General features: G+C 40.9%; 1 protein-coding gene across 1 annotated transcript in view; it reads left to right on the forward strand.

Annotated features, from left to right (window-relative positions):
• Nucleotides 1-7425: 7425 nt before the first annotated feature.
• Nucleotides 7426-25554, forward strand: part of LOC134088451 (NACHT, LRR and PYD domains-containing protein 12-like) — a 43226-nt gene continuing 25097 nt past the window's right edge. Inside the window, exons 1-7 of the mRNA XM_062542415.1 lie at nt 7426-7535; nt 7951-8026; nt 9382-9577; nt 9775-11566; nt 14162-14335; nt 16981-17154; nt 19498-19671. Of these exons, the coding sequence (XP_062398399.1) occupies nt 7471-7535; nt 7951-8026; nt 9382-9577; nt 9775-11566; nt 14162-14335; nt 16981-17154; nt 19498-19671 (2651 nt within the window). The 5' untranslated portion in view covers nt 7426-7470. The remainder of the gene's footprint in view (nt 7536-7950; nt 8027-9381; nt 9578-9774; nt 11567-14161; nt 14336-16980; nt 17155-19497; nt 19672-25554) is intronic.

Raw genomic sequence — 25554 nt, forward strand, 5'->3', positions numbered from 1 at the left:
TCTATCTATTCAAAATAATCTAAACGTTTCCACTGTCTGGAAATACGTTAGTTTGGTGCCACCGATTCATATGAGCAGTCGTGCAATGTGTGTGTGATCCAAGTGAAACCATACGAGGCTAGAAACAACGATATTTTTCAAACGATTGATTCCTGCAACTATACATTGAAACAGCATAGGCAGACTGCCTAATCCTAGTTTTTGAAACGATTGAAGATGGTATGAACATAGTTTATCCCTTTGCATGCGTTTGCAAACATACTCTGGGTAGACTTCAAAACGTTTTTTTATTATTTGATCTGCCATCACTAAGCCTAGTTTAATTAGGCTATAGGCCTATGCATTAATAACCTTGCCTATGATGGGCTGAGAAATCTGCTGTCGACGTTAGGCATGAAACGGTAGGCTCAAATTATTTATTTAAAAGACGTAATTTATGAAGTTGTTGTTGGCTTTGCCACGCGTTCGCATCCAGTTTGACGTGTCCGGATTTTCCGATAATGACAGCAATCTCGTGATGGCAATATTGACTTTTAATTTCTGCGCGTGTAAACTAGTCTAGGCTACAGTGCCTGAAGTTAGCTGTGACAGACTAGCCTACTGGTTTTCATAGTTTTAGCCACAAAGCCTGTCTACCCTAGGTCAACTAAATTGTTTAGTTATCACCTTGTCATGTCGCGTTTTTCCAGCCTTATCTCCGTGCGCCCCATGTCATTCAAAACGTCATTCAAAACATATTTCGGGATAGCCATCTCACTATGAGAAAACGTATGACGACAGTGCTAAGAGATTAACACATTGGCATGCTTGGTAAACTTGTCTTGCACATAATATTGAGCTGATTTTTTTAGTGAAAATGGCCTGTAGCATTGTGCTGATAGATGAAAAAAGTCGCCTATTTAAAGGCACAGTTTGAATTTTAATCCTAGCTCTCCATTTAGTGTGTGCACTTGAACAAGTGATGTAGCTTATACATACAGACGGCATCTCGTCATAGTCGTGGTTACCGCCCCCAGTTACCGTGTTAACCATGGCTGAAACACCCCCGTGGGGGAAAACATTTGTTTTCTGCTAGCGAGTTAGCCCATTGACTTTCATGTGTGATGTTAGCATGTTTTCCCCCACAGAGGGGGCGGCAACCTTCTAACCGTCTGTATCTATAACAGTAGGGCCAGACATCTGTTTTTAAGAGGAAAGGTGTAGGACATGTTACTTTGGAAGGAGAGGGAGTGGTGCAATTTGATTTTCTTTGGAACTTAAATATCATCAAGCAACCTCTTCAAACAGCATCAATATATCAATAAGCCTATTCACTATTATATTATATTGTACAGGACTAGAGCTAGAGGACTAAGGGGGCAGGCTATATGTTATCAAGTAGGCCTATATTAAAACATGTAGTCAACATTATAACTTTATGTTGGTTTAAGTGAAAACAAAGCATGTCATGAACTAGGAAAATCCATGGTACTACATCATTGTTGGCAAAATGATCATGATAGCCTACATATTTCATCCATATCTGGTTTAGTCTTGAGCAGGCCTAGGCTACTTTGCTATAAATTAGTCGTAGACTTATTACAATATAGTCTATGTATATCTATATATATATCGAGGGCTGAGAACCACAGGGGCGTAAGTGACATTTCACCAACTTTACAAGAGAGCCAAAACAAATCTAACTGCTTATGTTCACAGTTAAAGACCTTTGGTTTTTGGTTTTGTCAATCATTTTATATTTATAAATATTTTACTTCTATAATTGTGTCAGCTAAAAAGAGCTCAAGAGCTTTCAGGTGATATATATAACTCAATTTTGACCAAAATGTCACTTACGCAACTGCCCCTTTGGTTCTCAGCCCTCGATATATGTTATAATGTTTATATGTATCACAGTTTATCAACAGTTCTCATAAAAGTCATCTGATGTTATCATTTAAGGGGTCATTTTTGAAAACTTTCTCCTGAGGGTGCTGGGTATATTTTCCTCTTTTTTGTCCTTTGCCAATCACACCCCTGAAATATGGTGTGAATCAATCTCATTGAGTGCTGTCATTAAGAAAAAGAACAAGGAAACTTGATATGACAGGGCAGCAAACACTCATTTTCTATGCCCCATTCAGTTAACCTAATGATAGTTGCTGGTTCAGTATTCGGCTAAGGTTGTATCAAATTTCCTGGTTCTTTATCCTACAGTGACCTCAAACAACAGGGCTTTGAATTTGTTCACACACAATTTCAATACTGGAAAACTGGTCTTGAAAGTCCTTAAAAAGTGCTTGAATTTGGCCATGACAATGGTGTACAAAACCTGTGCATGTAAATTTAACGGTCTATCGTAGCAATAACAGCAACATTTTCTTTTATTTGGACTTCGAAAAGACTTTTTATGAGGAACATTTAAAACCCTTGAACTAATAAAGTAAATTAAGTGAGAGGAAGTGTGCGGACCTTTTACTCTTTTTTTGAACATTTAAAACCCTACAATTTATCTTCGTGGCAGAAGGCGTACTTTAGAAATTTCACAGACAAAATTGTTTTTGCTACCCCTAGTCAGAGACAAAGCTCTGGTCTAGGGTGTGGCTTAGGGACTCTATAGTGCCACCTAGCAGATTGTGTTGTGGTTGACGTGTACATTCACGAAAATGAAGCAAATTTGGTGGGCTTGTGCGTTATTGCTATCGATAGTCAGAGATAGAGCTCTGGCCTAGGGTGTGGCTTAGGGACTCTATAGCGCCACCTAGCGTGTTGTCTGTTGTGGTTGACACATACATTCAGGAAAATTTACCAAATTTGGTGGGCATGTGTGTTGCTCATGCACATGCCCACCAACACGCACATGTTGCTTTGTTAGATTCCGAAATGTCACAGGTCTCCGCACCGCAGGTGCTCGGGCCCGCCATCGCCGCTTGCGGCTATATTTATTATTATTATTACTATTAACCCCCTATAAGCACTGACATGTGTAGCCTATATTTGCTTTAAAAGAAATGGCTGCAAACTATGTGAGTCAGGATACAACTGTATTTCTGTGTTTTTTAGATGCCTTTAAGCCTAAGGCTTTTGATTTTGATTGGGTCAACCATGGAAAATTATTTCTTAAACTGCTACAGAGAGGGGTTCCAAAAGTCTTGATTGGATAGGCCTACTAATATATTGGTATAGTCATCAAACAGTGAGAGTGAAATGGGGTTGTGCGATATCTTCCCCCTTTTTTTGTATCAAACAGTGTCCGTCAAGGCGGATTGTTATCTCCTGCCTTATTTAATTGCATGGATGATTTGTCAACTGATTTGAGTTCGTTTTCTAAGGGCTGCCTTGTTGGACGTTCTCTCATTAACCATCTCATGTATGCAAATGACCTGGTTATTGTTAACCCGTATAGTGCTGGCTTATAACAACTACATAAAGTCTGTATTGAGAATGAAATTACATTTAATGCAATAAAGAGCAATGTCATATCATGATAGTCAGAAGCAGGGAGGATAAAAAAAAATGACTTTCTCTGTATTCTATCTGAGTAATAGTCCACTCATGGTGTGTAAAGAGGTAAAGTATCTTGGTCACATATTCTCAGATGATCTTAGTGGTGACAAAGATACACCACCAACACCATAAACTATATGCCCAGTCAAACATGTTACTTTGCAAGCTCAGTATGTTCTCCTTATTGTAAAATGCTCTTAAAAAGCCTTTTGTACACCTATACTGCTCATTTCTGGTGTGTGTAGAAGAAAAGCAACCTACAGAAGCCGTAGGCTGCTTTTCTTCTACACACACACAACAAATAATGCCTATAATGACTCTCTGAGGCTGTTGATGCAGATACTAGGGCTGTCCGCAAATAATCGATCAATCGATGGTCGACCAAAAAAAAATTTATTCGACCGAATTCCGTTGGTCGATTGGTCGTAGGGAAAAAAAATGCGTCAACTTTTAATTTGAAGGGCGTGAGTCGTTGTGACAAGGAAGACGTGACACGACAAGAACAGAAGGCATCCACTTATTTGACCATGTCTGGAAGACTATCTAAAATATGGGAACATTTCCAAAAGGACAAAGATGACCCAAAGAGGATTATTTGCAAACTTTGCAGTAAATCATTTGCCTATCACTCGTCCACGACGAACATGCATTACCACCTCAATACTGTAAGTAGCGTTGCCTGCTAGCCTAGCTATGTTGCATTGCATCATCATGAACAGCAGGCGTGTGGCACGTAGGCCTACTTTAAATAAATATTCAGAATGTTCAAAGTTCGTCTGTCTTTTGTGATTATTTTTGTGACACATTCAGAATTTCAAAATCTGAAATCATTTGCCCGTGTAAAGGGGACAGGTTTAGGATTATGGTCCTGCTGTGCGCTTGTCTGCTGTGCGCTTGTCATAATGTCACTGACGTCGGGTTTTTTCACTCTCCGTCTGAGAGAAGAAAGACCTTTCGCCAGGAGCGTTCTAATTACGCCCCCCTGTATTGTGGGAGAATTCTGCTGCCGACATTCTGTCCGACATCAGCTGATTTTTGTCGATAGTCTTACTAGCGGATAGCTAACTCTTAACGGCCTAGCAGCATATTTGTTTACATTGTCAGATAATGTATTTCTATTGAAATATAAAAAATCTAAAGTGTCAGAATAAATGTGTGTATCATGATTGAAGCAGAACCTTTCTGACAATGTATGTGGGCACAACATTAACGTTACATGCACAATCAGCGTTAGGGGAGAAGTTTATCCCAGCCAAAGAAAATCTGACGCTCGTCTAGTTAGCGGATTTGCACTAAAAGTGTCAACAAGGGTAGTAGCCTACATACATACGTTGATATTAGCTTAAACTAACTGTAGGCGTCTGCTGACTATCCTGTCATAAGTAGGCTATCGCAGGCGTCACGCATAGCCTAATGACCGTCAATGCATAACGATTTTGCTATATCAGCTATATCAGATATGTATGCTAGATCAGAATCAGAAAACATTTTATCAGTCAGTCACGAGGTTAGTGGTAAATGCGCATAGATAGGCTACTGGCAGCCGGGCATTAAAAATAATAATGATAAAAAAAAATTAAAAAAAAGCTGGGCATTAAAAAAAAAAAAAATTTTTTTTTTTTTTTTGGGGGGGGGGGGGCGATTAATCGATTAGTCGGAGTAAATGACAGCCTCTGGTCGACCAACGAAATCCTTGGTCGTGGACAGCCCTAGCAGATACCCAGATGATTCAGTGCAGGTTGGGCTACTTGTTTGCTTTCTGCAGTGTGTGCCATCATGTGAGACAGTCAAGACAGACAAGTTAAGGAAACATTGGAGAAAATGCTTAAATATATGAGTGTTTTTTTTTTGTCTTGTTGTTCTTTTTTCATCTATTTATGCTGTCTTAACATTCTATGCTATGGACCCAGCAATGGAGTCTGGAATAAAGAATTGAATTGAAATTTAATTGAAAAGATTTTTTTTATCTCTTTTAAATAGCAGAATATAGAACATTATTCTGTGATGACCAGTTTTGATTTTGTGGCGACCCGCCACAGATAAGTCAACATATGGGAAACACTGAGGGCCAGATGTACTAACACAGCGCTAACAGCGAGTTTTTGTATACGCAGACTGCGAACGCTGTGCTAAGTGGAATTTACTAAGCGGAATTTACTAAGCGGAATTTACTAAGCTGTCACTTCATTACGTTAACAGCGGTCATCCCCGCCCGTTCCCGCCCCCTCTACAACGCTAACTGCGTGTGTAGAGCTCGAACTACAAGCGCAGTTGAATATTGCAACATTAAAAAGAAAAGTTTAGCGATCATACATGATACAAAGAGATGTCAACGAGCTGCGACAAACAGAGTAGGCCTAGTAGTTCTAATAATCCACTTAAAAAATAGTCTACTTGTGAACTATTTACTGCACGTAGACTAAGGATATGACTCAATGCTTGTCTAACAGATTGGGAAGTGTAGGCTATGTCGTGAAAGAGAAAACACGATTTTAGAGAGGCAAACAAAAGTTAAGGTTGCTTTTGACATAGTACAATGAAGAAAACGGATGCTCTGAATATTGATTCAGCTGTCTCCAAACGTTTTTCTAATAGATGCATTTAACCGCAATTTGGATTACACCTGCTTTCAGAAGGCGGAAGTTTTTCAACGCAAACTAGACGTGCGCTGTTTTCATACATATGGCGGAATACTTAATCAATCGCTATTAGCACCTCTCCTCCCCTGTACTTGCGCGTTACACCCATTTTCAGCTGATCCGCCCAGATATTAATATGCATGACACGGAAAAGCGCAAATAGCCATTCTCAGCTCCCACGGCAGGCAGTCTGCGCGTTTCCCTCATTGCGGCCGATTTGTACATACCATCGCCATGCTATTACGTGCACGTTACGCCTAAAATGTGCGCAAAACGTTAGTACATCTGGCCCTGAATGTTCTTTTTTTTAATACCACAGCTCATTCCATCATGAGAGGCCTCCATCACCTGTGCCCACTTGTGTGTCCTTGAAGAGTGACAAGTCAGAGGATCGCCACATAAACTTCAAACACGATGTCACAGATGGAACAAGGCAAGTCCATAAACAGACTCACATGAATGAGAACTGTGTGATTGGATTGTTGAAATGTTCACAGTTTGCAATAATTGATTAAAACAGTGAGGATAGATGAGCAAATCAACTCTTATTGCTCAAACTGACAGCGTTGACAATGTTGCCACTTTCATTTAATAACCTCATATTATGAAGTATTAATAAATCATTTCATTTTGCATGTACTGTATGTGTGCTAAGGTCATGGCCTTTAACACACACAACAAGGCTTATGCTAACTGACCGCATGAGAAATAAGCTCATTCACTGTTTTGCTGGTAAATTCAGAAGGCTGTATCAGATGCATGGTTTGTAAATCTAATGTGGTTTGTGAGGCTTAAATCCTCCTTCATTAGCAGTAGCATCATTTCAAAGCTAATGCTGTCTAGGCCCATCAGACTCTGTTCACTTCTTGAATGAGTTTGGTAGCCATAGCAAATCTTTATTGCCACACAACAATGATGGTGGTCATTTTTGTTACAGAGGTACTGTAGCGCAATCCATTACAGAAGAGAAGAAAGAAAGAAAAAAGGAATAGATAATTAAATATATAAATATATTATTTTGGGGAAAAAAAGTTAGTTAAATTGCAAAATCTGAAGGTATATCATTATAGACCAAGGTCTTAGCTGTTCAGCAATGTACCGGTGCAACCTCCCCATTTTGTATTTTTTTTTCCCAGTACTTATACAACGTTTACTTTAAGCTTTAAGTATATATATATTTTACAGTAGACGTGTCGATTATTATCACACTGCAGTTACACAATTTGAGGATATTTTTAGCATGAAATACCATGAAACATATATGTCAACTGAAGAATCAACGTTTTTATGCCACAGCTCATTCCATCATGAGAGGCCTCCATCACCTGTGCCCACTTGTGTGTCCATGAAGAGTGACAAGTCAGAGGATCGCCACATAAACTTCAAACACGATGTCACAGATGGAACAAGGTAAGTCCTTAAACGGATTCATAGAATGAGCACTGTGTGACTGGATTGTTGAAATAGTCACAGTATAATTTATTAAAACAGTGAGGATAGATGACAGTGGTGCTAGCTGTGTTGACACTCTCATTAATGACCTCTTATTATTAAGTATTAAAAGTATGAATTATTTCAGTTTGTGTGTATGTGTGGCAAAGGCTCAAGCAGCAAATAGATAGACCCCTTCTTTCAGTGCTCCATGGGTGCCAACTCATGTAGTAGTGTTGTGTGTGAAGGTGTACACTCTTGGATTCCGTTTATGGAGCCAAGGGTGTGTGAAAAACCTCCAAAACATTCTCAGAATAAATTTCAGAATACTCCCCTAGCATGAAGGACTGTAAGATGGCTTACTAACACTACTCCTTTAATGCTAAATACTCAGAGACCAACATGAAGGAAGCAAACCTGATGGCGTCAGTGACCAGTTGACCCAGGAGGACCTCAAGCGCGTATTCCAGGTTTGGATGCAACCATATAGTACTTTGCTGATAAACACTGTTTGCACACATTTGATAATAGTATTTTCATGATTAATATGAAGCTGATTATTATGACCGCTGCTAGCGGTCATCAGGGTTTAGTCAGAGTTTTTATTTTCTTTCAGATATTTTTTCATTAATTTTGTGTCAACGATTCCCGGGTCACTGAAAGACCGGGCTGCACCAAACTTGATGGGCATGTAGCCCCACAAGGATGACGCAGAACCATTGATTTCTGTTTTGATCTGTCGCCCACCCACCGCACTGGACCCCCCGGCCCACACACACACACACACACACATACACATACACATACACATACACATACACATACACATACACATACACATACACACACACACACACACACATATGGGCATCACAACAAAGACCCACTGCACATGTGCACATACATGCTAAATCTGTGCTATCACGATACCAAATCAGTAGTCGGTACCAATATTAGTATTGCATGATTCTCATGACCGCCAAATTCGATACCACAGTAGAAAACATGGATTTTCTAAGATCCATTGAACTTGAATAAGACAAAACATAGAACAGACTGTAGTACTGTAGATGTAGGAAATGGAGAACTATGTGAAAAAGGCAAGGATTGTGGAGTTGAAGAAGAAACGGGGGTAACATGCAGTAGTCTGAAAAGGCTGCCATCATGCACTGAACAGTAACAGTACAGTCTTAAGCCGCCTTCACATTGGCACAGTAGATACGGCTGCGAAACGGCCGGAAGTCATTCATTTCCTATGGAGATTCGCAGACCGTATGCGAATGGGTCCGAACAGTGCGGTGCGAAAAAAATCGGGTCCGTTGGTCATCCGCATGCGTTAAAAAAATTGAACTCGTACGACAGCAACGGACGGTTCCTATCCGAAGGAAGTTAGCGTTGCTATGGTACTGATAAACAAATTGAATATCTATCTTTTATAATGTCATATTACATGCTTTTAAACGATAAAGTTTAAAACAAAAGTCATCGAAAAGGAACGTGTATGATCCATAGTGGTGCACAAGCCCATCTTGTGAAAAATAAAATGAACGGTTGATGTAAAATAAATAATTATTTCCAAACGAAGTTTTTTGTCATGTCACTGTCTTACATGGTCTCTTAACACTATTAGGGCAGTTAGACAATTAATTTAGAAATAAAATAGCACTATTGTACATTTTACTCCCAAACTCGAAAAGCCTCCGACACTTCCAACGGTCAAGTCCGACGTCCGAAGGGGGAGCACTGCGAATTACGGAGTGCCAATGTGAAGGCGGCTTTACTGTATTCAAACCCTGCATAGTGTAACCAGATATTTATACACCAGGTGCTTGAGGAGAAGATCATCACCTTTGTGAAGAATGAGTTGAAGAGATTGAGGGAGATTGTGAGTCCAGATTACCAAGAAAACTTTGAGGGTAAAGAGCAACATGAGAGTGATGCCAGAGAAGGGGCTCTCAAGATGGCACTGCACTTCCTGAGGAACATGAAGCAGAAAAGTATTATTGACAAACTGCAAGAAAGTAAGAAATGTTCCTTTATTTGTATGAATAAACACACATGTTTTCATCAACACGCTACATTAGAGACACCGGAATGTCACTGGTGTCAGTGCCTTGTATTTCATTCATTGTGAAATATACAGTATGAACTGTATGTCTGTGGTGTCAGTGGCTTGCTAAACGTGGCTATTTTGTATGTTTTAATTTTTGGGAATTAGATCAACAGGATGTAGTCTGTCAAACGGAACTGAAGAGAAATCTCAACAACAAGTACCGGAGTGTGTTTGAAGGAATACCCAAGGAAGGGAGCTCTGCTCTGCTAGAAAAGATCTACACAGAGGTCTACATCACAGAGGGAGGAAGTGGAAAAGTAAATGAGGAGCATGAAGTCAGGCAAATTGAGTCCATATCCAAGAGACCAGCAGGACAGGAGACATCAATCAAATGCAGAGACATCTTTAAGCCCTTACCTGGTCAAGACAAACCAATCCGACAAGTCATCACAAAGGGAGTAGCTGGCATTGGCAAAACTGTCTCAGTTCAAAAGTTCATCCTGGACTGGACTGAGAGAAAAGAAAACCAAGATATCCACTTCATATTTCCGCTGCCTTTTCGGGAGCTCAACACCCTGAAAGAAAAACATCTTTCATTGATTGATCTTCTCCACCACTTTTTCAGTGGTGCAGCAGTCGAGCAGTTAACTTTTCCCAGCCTGGGGAAACACAAAGTGTTATTCATCTTTGATGGTCTAGATGAATGTCGACTCCAACTAGACTTCTGGAGAAATGAAATATTGACTGAAGTGACAGAGACCATGTCATTGGATGTTCTCCTGACAAATCTCATCAAGGGTAATCTGCTTCCCTCTGCTCTCCTTTGGATCACTTCTCGACCAGCAGCAGCCAATCGAATTCCGCCTGAGAATATTGACAGAGTCACAGAAGTACAAGGGTTCAGCGACCCTCAGAAGGAGGAGTACTTCAGAAGGAGAATATGTGATCAGAAACTTGCCAGCAAAGTAATTTCTCATATTAAATCATCAAGAAGCCTCCACATTATGTGCCACATACCAGTGTTTTGCTGGATTGCTGTAAACGTTCTTGAGGTTCTTCTTGAGATGCATGGAGTTGAGCAAGTTCCAAAGACTTTGACAGAGATGTACACATTTTTCCTTGTATTTCAAACCAAGCAGAGAAGTATGAAGTTTGAAGGAGTTCATGACACAGATCCACAGTGGAACCGGGCTAGTCTTCTTGCTCTTGGAAAGTTGGCCTACAATCAGCTGGAGAAAGGGAACCTGATATTTTATGAAGATGACCTGATTGACAGTGGTATTGATGTTAAAGAAGCAGCAGTACATTGTGGAATTTGCACCCAGATCTTTCAAGAAGAGTCAGGCCTTCATCAAGAAAAGTTGTACTGTTTTGTGCACCTGAGCATCCAGGAATACCTTGCAGCTTTGTATGTGATCCTGATGTTTACAACTGAAGGGAAAGATCTCTTGTCCCCTCAGCAGGCCTCCGGAGCTGTTGACAGCAGACCAGTGTACAAATCCATGACCACTTTGCAGAAGAGTGCCGTGGATAAAGCCTTGGAGCATGAAGATGGGCACTTTGATCTTTTCCTCCGTTTCCTTCTTGGCCTCTCTCTGGAATCCAACCAGAGACTCCTACGTGGCCTACTGAAGAAAGTACACAATGAAGGCAAAGAGGAAATAACCAGTTACATAAAGACAAAGATCAGGGAGATTCCATCATCAGAAAGAGTTATCAACCTGTTTCACTGTCTGAATGAAGTCAATGATCACTCCTTAGTGGCGGAGGTCCAGAGCTTTTTGAGTGCAGGGACACTTTCAGCAGGCAAACTCTCATCCGCACAGTGGTCAGCTCTTCTGTTTGTGCTTCTGACATCAGAAGAAAAACTGGATGTGTTTGACTTGAAGAAGTACAGCAGGTCTGATGAATGTCTCCTAAGGCTGCAACCAGTAATGGAGGAGTGCCAAACGGCTCTGTGAGTAGGATAGCAATACGTATTGGCAGAAATGGAGGGAGTAATATACATTTATTGGGGCCGGGACTTTAACGCGTTAATTAAGATTAATTAATTACACAAACATTAACCCGTTAAAAAAATGTACGCATTTTAATCGTATCTATTTTTGCACCGCGGAACGTTTCTCACTGGATGAGTTTCAGACGAACCGATTATACTGGAGAACCAACTAACGCGCATGAGTTTGGTCAGACGACAACAAACCACGGTGGGCTGATGTGACCGCGCTGGTTGGCCCCGTGGATGGGAAATTTTGTTACAAAAAACGAACGTCGATAAGAGCATGGTTATGTGCAAGCTATGCAGCAAGGAATTTGCATATCACCGCAGCACATCGAGCCTTAAGTATCACATCAGTACAAAACATATAGCAGCTAGCGTGGACAAAGTCTGTTATGGCTTGTGAAGCAAGAGAGATGATTTCTAATAGTCAGGGTTTCCAATGTTCTGATTCTGAATGTAGGCCTACTTGAAAGTATTGTGATACTCCAGGCACTTGAGGGAAACTTCCGAGCTTTATTTATTACAGTAATGAAATAGCAACCGAGTTGCTGTTACAGCCACAACTCCTGCTTATAACAGATTAATTCACCGCACCTATAATTCTATGTCCAACTTCACTCTCGGAACCGCACACACACACACAACATAAGCTCACACGCACACTCCACACCCATCCCCCCAGTTCCCCTTAAAGGTTGGGTACGGAATTAGCAAAACGGACGGCAGAGTTTGAACATATACAACCTCAAGTCCCGCCCTCCATGCACGAGCGACAATTCAAATGCGCAGCGCGAGAGCGAGCCAGGCTAAATGAAATGCCATCCTGGCGTCTACAGCACTATGAGCTCTAGTCTCCATACAATCACTCACATCAACTTCCCCAATTACATTCTTTAGGCTATTCACCTCCAAAGGGTTGTAGTACATATGGTTCAGTAGCCATAGGTGTGTATATTTGAACAGAATCTGGTTTGTTCTTACCAGGGCGATTATCTCCTGAAATATCCGAGTTTAGTGCTGCCCCGTTGGTTCGCCTATTCCACCGTAGCTCCAAGCTGTTAAGTTTCGATTTCATGTTTACAGCACTCTTCGTGTCATGGTAAAATGTAATTTTTGCTACATAGCTTATTTATTGCGTGGGTGATTGAGTTTCCGTAGGTATCCGCTGCCTTAGTTAGTTTGTATAGAAATGAAGTGACACAACAAGAGGGGAACATGGACGTGCAGCAGCAGGCAGTTGGTTTCGTTTCAGCACTGACTCGCGGTCACCAGCTTTCGAAAGGGTCGCGCGCGGTGGGGAGGGGGAGTAGGAAGAGGAGTAAGACGTTAGATTGACGATCGAGCTGTGAAATGATGGTATGGGGTGAGGAATTCTATTGGCTGGAGTTTTTCGAGCCCTGCCCGTTCCGCAGATGATTGACGTGTTTAATTTCCATTTCAGTGCTTCCAACTTAGTGGCTATAAGTGGGTTAGGAATAGGATTTCAAGTGATTTTGCAAAAATGGCCAAAAAAGCTCATTCCATACCCTACCTTTAAAGGGACACAACAATTTCATGAACTCAACTCAAGGTAACAGGTAACACATCACACACAATTAACAGGATATCACAGTATTGTGTTTTACTTAAAAAAAAAAAAAAAGTATTATAGTTTGCAGAAGGTCTATCTATCTATAGGCTACCTGAATTTCTGAAATGTACTATATTTCTAGATATGGTATTGCTACTGTCACAGACACCTTGAGCCACAAGGGTAAGGGACATAAGGAGTCTGACACTGTCGGCAACGATTTAAACAATAATTTATTTACAAATATACAGAAGTCAGCAAATGGAGAGCAAGAAATGATAAAGTAAAGTGTCATGCACGTCAGTAATGTGTATGTGTAATGTATAAAGAAAAGGCAATAGGCATAGCCTCCAGCTCCCAGCAACGTCAGCACGTCAAAACCAGTCCAGGACAGAGAGGGGGCGAATGAGGCCTCCGGACACAGGCTATATTCCGCCGGCCATCTACCCGGAGCCACGCCCCTCATTAGGGACAGATCAGACCTGCAGCTCCTCCTACAGGTCAAAGCTCAATACATACAATACCCATAAGACTAGCGCTCAAGAGCACCCTACAGGCAGAGGGAGGGAGAGGCGTAACACCTTACGGCACGGCAAAGCCGGGGCGTCACACTACACTTTATGGCAAAAATTGCACTGGTCTGTTGGACTAAACAATATTTTTGTTGCTTAAGCTTGTATTCAGTCATTATTCAATGATATACTAAAAATCCATGTGAAAAAAATGACTTCTCACTGTTCTCAGGCCAAATATTTATATGCGATTAAAATGCGATTAATTTTGATTAATTAATTACAAAGCCTCTAATTAATTAGATTTTTTTTTTTTATTGAGTCCCAGCCCTAAAATGTATGTATTTTATTTAAATATATTTAAGTAGATATTAACTGTGATTAAGAAGCACAACTACACTAATGTAGTTATGGTATTAAAGTCTTCTCCAGAGAGTTTAGTAATGGGTGGAATGTGTTTCCCTTAAGGCTGAACAGTTGTCGGCTCACTGAGAGTAGCTGTGCACATCTGGCATCTGTTCTCACCAAAGTGTCTTCAAAGCTGAAAAATCTGGACCTCAGTGACAACAATATTGGCGACATTGGGGTCCAAGAATTATGTTGTGGACTGGGTAACCCAAACTGTGCACTGGAGACACTCAGGTAAGACATGTACACACACACACACACACACACACACTAAGGTGGTTTACAGTATGATGGTATAAGTAAAACTTTTCCAAATTTTGCCAGATCACATTTTGCTGTGTTCTTATTGACATTTTGAGCATCTGTACTAGAGCTGAAGATCTTTGCCTGAAACCAACAGGACCCGTCGGGTTCGGTCTTAATTTTTCTCATCTTATCGGCACTGTCGTTGAATACCTTCAAGGTTTTTGGGCTTCGGTAAGAAGGGCCAAGAAGGGGCCTGTCCTGTCAAGAAATTTGTTCTCTGCATTTTGCCCATCCAGGTATAGTGTGCAGATGGCGAAAACTACACATTTTCTTGACTGACCACCGAGCCTCATTAGCCGGTTAAAACCAGTTAACCGATTAGTTTAAAATATGCTACACTATTTGAAATACCAGCCACGCAATTTCGCAACTCTGTCGCATCTCTGTCCCATGCTGTACACATAGCCCCGGCGCCCCCCTTTCACTCACATCACTTTTTCAAAATCCCCTACAGCGTGAAACATGAGTTCCGCAAACCAAGGAGCTTGTAAGTAAATGGGGGACAAATGGCTCCCTCATTTCGAAATGGTTAGGTACAAGGTGATCGTGTTGCAAATAAAGGCGTTTGTCTAGCGTTAGAAGCTCATTTGAAACTGAAATTGCCGCGGCCCTCTTAAGAAGATGACCGCTACGAAGAGACGCCGCTTAGTTTGAGGAAGTGCTAACAATAATAAAGAAAGATGATGATCATTACCTTATCTGTTACCATTGATGACCCTTCCTGAAATGTAGATAGGCTAATGTATTTCCAAATCTCAGCCCATCTTATGCGGAAAGTTGCCTAATAGAGTGCAACACGATAAAACCAATGGATAAAACAGGCACCTCCAGATCGCAAGAGACGCACCGGCCAAGGCAGAGCGCAAACCCAAACGCTGTGGCCTCGTGCCAAATGTTTTTTATTGGTTTATTAAGTAGCCTAACCTACAAGCAGGCGAGTTATGAAAAATTGAGTGTGAGGGATAATTTGTTAACTTCACACAATAAAGATCTTGGAATGAGATGGGTAGCTGTATAGTAGCACTTAGTCCACTGTCTATAATAGCCTAATTTACAGATCGCTTCTTTTCTTTTTAACCGACTAGCGACAACTTTGATCGGTTAACGTGGATACGGTCAACCATCGGTCAAACAGTCACAGGTTAACACTTGGAGCACCAAGCTAGGAGCCCACACCCACGCTAGAGGTGCCTCTCATGCAGCATTTATACGTCCTCCCTCACTCCTCGGGCCTCGATCCTCACTGATCTACATAAAGAATGATGGAGCGGCAACAATGGGATAGTCTAGCCCTTCTTCTATCTTTCTTCATGTAGATCAGTAAGGATCGAGGCCCGAGGAGCGAGGGAGGACGTATAAATGCTGCATGAGAGGCACCCTAGGAGTGCACCTACACATCTGGAGCAGTTGATGTGGGAGATCATGGATGTGGATTTGGGAGAGTCAGTTTTCCTACAGACAGGGATTGAACCGGCCACCCTTCGGTCACAAATCCAATTCCCTAACCAGTAAGCCACAGATGCCCACAGGGCCTGAATTTGGGCGCGGGATTGCGGGTATCCCGCACATTTTTTTATTTCCCGCATCTTAATGATTCTAATGCGAGAGATTCCCACACACACCTAAGTGCCTTGACAACTTGTGTAGCATTCACGTGTGTGAATGCTACCTTCTGCTCTCAATGTTACTTGAACCGTAATTGAACCCTCCTATTACTGATTGACCCACCTCTCCCCCCGTAGCCTAATGAAAAATCTGACAAAAAAAAAAAAAAACAGCAGACACACAGGCAGTTCCCACACGCGCGCGCACATCCACTCTCTAACCACGCAGTAACATTACAACCATGTGAACATGGACCGCTGGCTAAAGCGTGGAAGTGCAATGGCAGAAGTTTCCCCTGCCACCGAAGCCGCTCTCAGACAGACGTGTATTTCCGCAATGTTCACGGACTTTTACGGTTGTTTTTTTTTCTGTTGTGCTGTCTGAATGCATATGTCCGTAATATCTACTACCGGAACTTTTCCTGCTGCCGACCTAGTCATGTTTCCGTAATGTTGCCGCCACAGCTGCTGTGTGAATGCAATCGCGGAAAAAAATATCGTCCAAGGATGTAAGACCTAAGCTGTTTAAGCCTACAAGTAGCGCTCCCCGTAGCGTTGTGAAAAATGAAATTCAGGCCCTGCCCCACCACCAAATGGGTGCACACATTATTTGTACAAACATTATTCATCTTATTTGACGGATCATTAAACATAATGTTTGATTGTCCAAAAGGATATTATGATGAAGTATTTTTCCTGCTTTCTACAGTCTCTCTCTCTCTCTCTCTCTCTCTCACTCACACACACACACACACACACATACACATACACATACACATACACACACACACACACACGCACATCAACAAGTCACAAGTGAACTTCACATCAAGAAAGTGATTCAGGAGACATTTTCTTTATACAGTTTACTAATCTACAGTTTTGCAGGAGGAAAGCTACCTAAAAATGTTTCTTACAAAAGCTTGGAAAGTTTTGTCTGGTGCCTTGATTACATATTCTTTCTTCTAGGCTGTCTGATTGCAGTATCACAGAGAAGGGCTATTCTGGTCTGTCTTCAGCCCTGAGGTTAAATCCCAGATCCTTCAGAGAGCTTGATCTCAGAGGAAATGATCCAGGGGCATCAGGAGTTAAACTGCTTTTAGACCTGAAGGAGGATCCACAGTGTACACTGAGAAATATCCAGTAAGTACATTTCTGGAAGAACAGTGGACAGTCCAGTTGTCAAAGGCTTGAGATCTTTCCTGAAGCTGATGGAGATTTGTTGTGGTGGAAACACTTTCTGTAGATTCAGTTGGTCTTGGTCAACACAGTGATGATTTTTGTTCCTTCCCAACGCAGTGATGATTTTTGTTCCTTCCCAACACAGTGATGATTTTTGTTCCTTCCCAACGCAGTGATGATTTTTCATCAATTGCCATTTCAAGGTTACAATTATATGCCACTGACAAAGAAATACCGGGTCTAAAGTGAAGGCACTTGTAATTCACAGCTATCTTAAGGGCACACTGTCACATGTAACAGTTAGCGAGACAGCAACGAGTCCAAGGCAGCACGACTGGTTTGTTTTGTTTGGTGATTTTTGTTGTGTCATGCAAATATTATTGGGGTAAGTGTAGCTTGTTTTCAAGCTACGTTTTCGTTTACGTTTTCCTTCAATAGTGAAAATAAGTGTAAGACGTTAATTATATGTGTATATGTGTTGAATGGCACATGTTGCTCTCAGTGGTTTATTGGATGTTATGCCCAAAACATACCCATGATTCATTTTGGGATTACCGTAATGCCTGGGACAGTGAAGATTTGTAAGGATGTTAAGATAGCGAAAGTAAAGTCAGACCCAAATCAGTGAGGTTTACAGTGCCTATAGAAAGTCATCATACCCTTTTGAAATAGTTACTTTTTTTGTCTTACAGCCTGAAATCAAAACCCATTTTAAAAAAAATCTTTTCCAGTTTTATTAACAAATTTAGCTGTACAACATCAAAATAATGAAAAAAAAGTAAACAGTTCTGAAAATTAATAAAAAATGAAAAACTAGAATAACAGGGTTGGAAAAGTCATCATACCCCTGACTTAATACTTTGTAAAACTTCCTTTTGCTTTCATTACAGCCATCAATCTGTTTGGATATGTCTCTATTATAGCTTTGCACACCTAGATAGGGGAATATTTGCCCAATTTTCCGTACAGAAATGTTAAAATTTAGTCAAATTCTGTAGGGAATGGCGATGGACTGCTCTCTTCAAGTCAATCCACATATTTTCTATAGTATTTAAGTCAGGGCTCTGACTTTGCCACTCAAGGATATTCACCATCCTATCCTTAAGCCACTGCTTTGTTCTTTTGGCAGTATGTTTAGGATTATTGTCATGTTGGAAGGCGAATGACCTCCCCATCCTCAGCTGTCTAGGAGAGGGACACAGGTTTTCCTTAAGAATGTGGGTGTACTTGGCAGCATCCATTTTCCCTTCTATCCTGACCAATTGCCCAGTTCCCGCTGAAAATAAACATCCCCACAACATAATGTTGCCCCCACCATGCTTCACACTAGGTATGGTGTGTTTTGGGTGGTGTACTGTGTTTGTTTTCGCCAAACATTGCGCTTGGAGTTCAGTGCAAAAACACATCTGGAATATTCTGCTACCATGTGGAAAAAGCTTATATGGTCAGATGAGACTAAGCTCGAACTTTTTGGAGACTAAGATTGAAGTTTTTGGACTGAGCTCCAGGCGCTAACCAAACACAGTATACACACCCAAACACACCCAAAACACACCATACCTACTTTGAAGCATGGTGGGGGCAACATTATGTTTTGGGGATGTTTCTCTTCAGCGGGGACTGGGCAATTGGTCAGGATAGAAGGGAAAATGGATGCTGCCAAGTACACCAAAATTCTTGAGGAAAACCTGCGTCCCTCTCCTAAACAGCTGAGGATGGGGAGGTCATTCGCCTTCCAACACGACAAAAATCCTAAACATACTGCCAAAAGAACAAAGCAGTGGCTTAAGGATAGGATGGTGAATATCCTTGAGTGGCAAAGTCAGAGTCCTGACTTAAATCCTATAGAAAATATGTGGATTGACTTGAAGAGAGCAGTCCATCGCCATTCCCTACAGAATTTGACTAAATTTTAACATTTCTGCACGGAAAATTGAGCAAATATTCCCCTATCTTGGTGTGCAAAGCTATAATAGAGACATATCCAAACAGATTGATGGCTGTAATGAAAGCAAAAGGAAGCTTTACAAAGTATTAAGTCAGGGGTATGATGACTTTTCCAACCCTGTTATTCTAGTTTTTCATTTTTTATTAATTTTCAGAACTGTTTACTTTTTTTTCCATTATTTTGATGTTGTACAGCTACATTTGTAAATAAAACTGGAAAAGATTTTTTTAAAAATGGGTTTTGATTTCAGGCTGTAAGACAAAAAAAAGTAACTATTTCAAAAGGGTATGATAACTTTCTATAGGCACTGTATGTCAGGTGAAACAAATGGTTTATTGTCCTCCTTATGTGTCCAGGTTCCTGAAGAGTAGTGCTGCTGAGGAAGCCTGTGCTGCTGTGGCTTCAGCTGTGGGTTCAAACCCCTTACTCATGACTGAGCTGGATCTGAGTTACCGCATATCAGGAGTCTTGGGAGTGACTTGGCTGTGTGCTTTACTGCAGGATCCCCACTGTACACTGCAGACATTACGGTTAGTGGATGTTGTTGCATTTGCATAAAAGAGTTGGTGGTGTTGCTGTGATGATTTTATAAAATCAGTCATTATTTTGTTGATCACGTTAGCATTAAACTAGAAATATCTGAAAATAGACTATTCTATTTCCTTTCTTTGCTCCATTTGGAAGTTTCAGTTTTGTGAAATGTGTAGAATGTAGCGTGTGGACGACAGTGAGGCACACACACACACACACACACACACACACAGTGAGGCTCTCTCATTGTGAAGTAGGAATCAGGCCAATGACTCGTGACGAGACAAGACGCAACGTTCTAAAACTTTGTGTAGCAGTACTAGGTCCACGCCCCTTATTAGCTCGGCAGTGCCCTTCTGAGTGGCTCTGGGCAATTGGAGGTGCGCCAATCCATAGATGGAAGCGGCTATAAAGTCTCATTTTATTTTGATAGCCGACGTCCTAGCAGAACAATGTTGGTGGTATACCTGACTCTGGCCTCCACCGCAGGATTTCCGTGTGCTATGTGGCCTCCTGCGAGTTGTTTATCCAGTGACTGCTGGTAGGTAATTGCAACATAGCCTATGCGTTAATAGTGACATGTCCTGCATTTGTTGTAACGTAAACTTTGGGGTTTTAGGACCGTATCATGGGCAACATTGCAGGACGTGGGCCTTACAACACCGCTGACGTCTTATTGGTATGTCGCGATTAACTGTCGTCAAATTAACGTGTAGCTCTTGTTGGTTTTAATTGTGTATACTCTTTGTGTAGCAGATCGCGGCGGTAACAGAGAGCGGCAACATCAAGGCATCTTGGTTCCAGTTCCGACGAACGCTGCTGTTTTGTTTTATTTTGTGTTTGTTTTGTTCGTTTGATTCCGTTTGTTGAACCGGCTGTGTTTAGCCAACACGAAGTCAGCCCTAGTGATTAACTGAAGTGACGACAGGTGTGTTGTTACTGTTTGCGGACCGAGTGACTACGAATTCAGTTCAGTTTGAGGCTATTCCTTAATTGTTCACTGCGTGTCGTAAATTGTCACTACAAGCCTGTGTGAAGTGATTTTATGTTTACGTAGCCTACACTGTTTGCTGTGACATGAGTGCATTTTGAGTGCTGTTATTGTTCACGAGTGTCTCATTCCCTGAATAGCCACCTCTGCTGACTTTAGCGAACCCACACTGGAGAGTACAATACTGACTTTAGCGAACCCACACTGGAGAGTATTGACTTTAGCGAACCCACACTGGAGAGTATTGACTTTAGCGAACCCACACTGGAGAGTACAATACTGACTTTAGCGAACCCACACTGGAGCGTATTGACTTTAGCGAATCCACACTGGAGAGAACACTCCCTATGTTTTTAATTATAATAAAGAAGAGTTTATTTTTGGACACACGCCTCTCTGGTTTTCTGTGACCCCGAACCTGTGTTGCCTGGTAGCTTAATCCAGTCTCAAAGAACTCATATGCTGAGGGGAAGGGCCTCAGATGGCGTAGTCGACATGTTGCAAGGTATAGCAAACCATTCACTTTGCCACATTTGCAACTGCGACTAAACATGTTGAATGTGCTCTGCGACGGCTCATGACGGCTTGCAACTACGTGACACTTCTAATTCACACCGTTGCAACTCTTTGGTGTGAATTGGGTTTAAGATGCTCTGATGTTTGTAAATAATGAAAATGCAGCTGTAGCAGCAGTTGTAGAAGTGTGTGTGTGTGTGTGTGTGTGTGTGTGTGTGTGGACATACTGTAAGCTTTGTTTGCAAAGACAGCGCATTTCGCCTGCTTCACCTCCAGTTTCAACCACTGTAAGAATGTCTCTGTGCGGTTAAGCATCTGATGAGGTACATGCTCATCTCTGGATGCAATTTGCACATCATCTGCGTACCCTTGGACTGGGAGTGGTGATCAACAGTACACAACAGTATTCAGACCCTTTGTTATAACACTTGCCATTGAGTTATTGTGGCCAAATGGTTCAGTCTGTGTTTCATCAGACCAGATGATTGTACTTGTCATGGTCTGAGAGTAGTTCAGGTGGTTTTTGACAAACTCCTGGCAAAAAATGGCTTTCATCTGTCCACTCTGCCATAAAGGCCTAATTTGTGGAGTGCTGCACTGAGGTTTGTCCTTTATGCTTCGCTCATCCTCTCAAAGGAACTTCATTCATAGTGACTGTTAAAGGTAGAGATGGTCGGCGCGGTGTGAGGTGGATGGAATTTAGCACTCAGGAAAGGATGTTGTAAGATGGGCGTTTATTTTCCCCCAATTATGGCCCAAAGGGCAAAAATAATAAAGAAATTTTAACAAAAGTAAAAATATAAAAATAAATACTTTTGGTTAACAAAACAAACTGACTAGACAGTCAAAACAATAGTATTCCAAAAAATGCAAGAATATAACAAAAAGACTATTTGCACTAGTCCACTAGTAAGAGCTTTAAAGACTTACGTCCATTCGTCAGCAACTCTCCCGACTGTACTGAGCGCACCAGTTTAAATAGTTCGGACCGCACCCCTCTAATTGGACCAAGCCAATATACAAAAACTCAACAGGGGTGTTTACCGGCCAAAACATAACAATAAGCTTAAAACAGCTGAAAGTACTATTCTGAGGAACTAGAAAATAAATGCAATACTTAAACAATCACTTGCTATGGTTTGGCATAGACAAACAATATAAATCAGCACAACTAAGCATAATTACAATATAATTACAAATGATGGGACTTCCACGTGACCCAGGAAGTCCAGGAGTGTTTTTATACTGATGTAAGGATCTAAATTCCCAGGCTGATGACATTCCTTTCAATCACATATGGACTCTTGATTAGCTACTAAGTGTGGGCCTATTGTGGACCTCCTGTCACATGTTTGTCCAAAGTCCTCAGAAGTTAACTTGGACCAGGAAATGTAACCAAATGTATTGTCATGTCTTGATTGATTTACTCAAGCGGTTTCACTACAACAATGGTCTCAGTTTCACCTACAGTACTCATCATGTGATCTCCATTCATGTAACCCCTGTCACTGTGTGAACCAATCACAAACTTTGTATCCTATAAAAGGGTAGACAAAACATTATTCATGGAGTCTCTATTAGCTATGAACTCCCACACTTCGGTGTGTAGTCATCTTCCCCTGAGCTGGTAAAGTATGTTTCATTCTCTGTCTGTTTTTGTATCTTAGCTTGAGTATTTCTTGAACCTGTTTTAAGTAACTTTCACACTTTGCATTTAGATGTACTTCTGTAATGTGTTGGATGACTAGCTTGTACCTGTCCAATAAATTTGTTATGCTGATCCGCGTAGCCATTAGTGCTTATACGGCTGTGTCCGGTCCCAGGTAACGCGCTAGCGTAATGGATGGCTAGGGTTTAACTACCGCCGCCGTAGGAGTTAACCACCCTGGAAAGGGCAAGTTGTCTTTGAAATTGACTGTAATATTATGAAGCGGTGGGTCGCTTTGTTTACGGGGTCCGCCATAGATTAAAATGTCTATGGTAATTCTGTATCGAGTAATCGCATCCTAGCACAGCCAGAACCCTCTGTGCTAGTATGTGGTTGTGGGTCAGCACGTAGACATATATAGTGATCCGAGTCAGCGGGGCAGCCTCTGCATTCCTTTCTGGAAACTAGTAACAATGATTGCGTCGGGAACCGCCCGAATATAACCGGCAGTGGAGGAGAATAGGACCCTCAGCATATTCCTGACGATATGGGGTCGGTAAGAATGTCTGTGGCAATACACAGTAAATAGTAATGATCAGACGCTTATGACCCACATGAGCCTGATCCCGGATAATTCACAATGTTACTTTCGAAGGCACCACCAGGCTCACCAGCCTGACCCCTGAGAATAATATTACTTCGAACTAGACCTTCTTATATTTGGCGGAGTCAGCTTTATTAGGATTCAACAGGGGTTATCATTTAATGTCTCAAACAGCGCGCGGCTGCTTCACGGATTTTCCTTCGACCACTCTCTGTTCCCTCATTGGTTCAGAAAAGTGACGTCTTACAGGTGGTGCCCCGGTGTGAGGACACGTGACCTCTTAACAACTAATCACGTGCAAGACGTAAGCGCCGCACAGCCTTCAGTTTCACGCAGTGACAGCTGAGTGAGAGTAGATGGATATTTTTTTTTCTACTTTTTCCTGTCTACAGCCACTGTGGTGAGTTTATTTTTTTGTTGTTTGTTTTCTATTTTGTTCTTGTTCTTGAGGGCAAGTTACGACAAGCCAATCCATTTATAGTTGGACATATGTAGAATGGGTCAACATACCCTCTGTTATTCTGGAAACTTTAGAAATCTGGTAAGAGAATGCTTTGGTGAGATCCTTAACAGATAGAGATATGATCATATAGTTGCCTATGCTCAGAGTGAACCATCTATTCAATAACCTTTGTAAATATATACCAGGTAGCTTTATAGCCTAGTTGTTTGTTTTACCTTAACAATTCCTGTTTACAAATAGCCTACTTTAACCAGTTTGATCCATGCTTTCACTGACGGACAATGCGACTGACATTATTCCACCATTCAACAACATAGTAAGATACTTTGATTTACTTCTTAATTGATAAAATCTAAAATTGCATTCGGAAACACAGACGTTTCTTTCTGATTATATAGCCTATTTTTTATTTTTTTTTGTCATGCACAATAGTCTGCCAAAGGGCGGACATCCACACATGGTTGATTACGTCAATGGCAGACACATAGTGCGAACATTAAAATACAAATTCAGTTTTGCAACTTACAGTTTTGTAACCTTACATATGTATATCTAGCTATCATTGTAAAATTAATTTCAAACACTTAGACAAAGATACGTTCAGCTAAAGACAATATGTTATGTACTGACTTTGTTACATGCTGTATGATAAGTTAGCACATAGACTTTATGGGTTTGTTTTGCTACAAAGCATATAGACTGTAGATGTTGGTAATACAATTGTCCTAAAGCTGCTTGTAATCTGTGTAGCCTATCCAATTTAATGTCCAGAAGTGAGAATGCATTGCCTTAACACAACTGATTTTCTATACCTTAAAACTGAACAATTTGGATACCAAATTAACTTTTATTTTAACCAGTGTTATTTTCCACATTAACTTTCATTTTAACCAGTTTTATTTTCCACATTAACTTTTATTTTAACCAGTTTTATTTCCCACATGTAAGCTATCCTGTGTTTTATGTTTGAATTGCTTTAAATATCACCAATGTATTGTCATTATATGTATAGCACTGTAACAAATGTGATGAAAACTATGCATAGAGATAGGCTTGTACTGATGATTTGATCTCCCAATATTCAACATGGTTGGTGAACCAGGGGGCCACTGTTTTTTCAGCACCTCACTAATAGTAATAATCTTTTCAAACTAGTAAATTTGAAGCGCTGGCGTTTCTAACCACTAGTCACACCATTTCCAAAGATATCAGTGCCATCGAACATGCCTTAGCTTATTAAGTACTGTATATGCATAAGATTTATTTACTGCCTCTAGACAAGAGATATTTGTGCCTACGCAAGTTACCTAGAAATGCTTTATGTGATCTTATAGAAATCTTTTATCCCAATAGGTGACTGGCGTTAGAAAAAATATTCAGTTATTAACAGTATTCATGATGCACACAGAAAATCTATGTTCCAACTACACTAACTTCTTATCCCTTAATCCACTCTAAACAGGATTTAATCAAGTTCTCAAAATGGAATCACATTATCTGTAAAGTACTGGTAAAAGAGACTGAGACCTTGCTTGTTGTCATGAAACATTTAAATATGTCATATCTGTAACATATAGTAACCTTTCTCCCATAATAACACAAAGCTCATCAATTATTCAATAACTGCGTATTTATGCTGATGCCATCCAAGTGTCAAGCG

Source organism: Sardina pilchardus, chromosome 8 (assembly GCF_963854185.1).
Source record: "Sardina pilchardus chromosome 8, fSarPil1.1, whole genome shotgun sequence".
Classification (NCBI taxonomy): Eukaryota; Metazoa; Chordata; class Actinopteri; order Clupeiformes; family Clupeidae; genus Sardina; species Sardina pilchardus.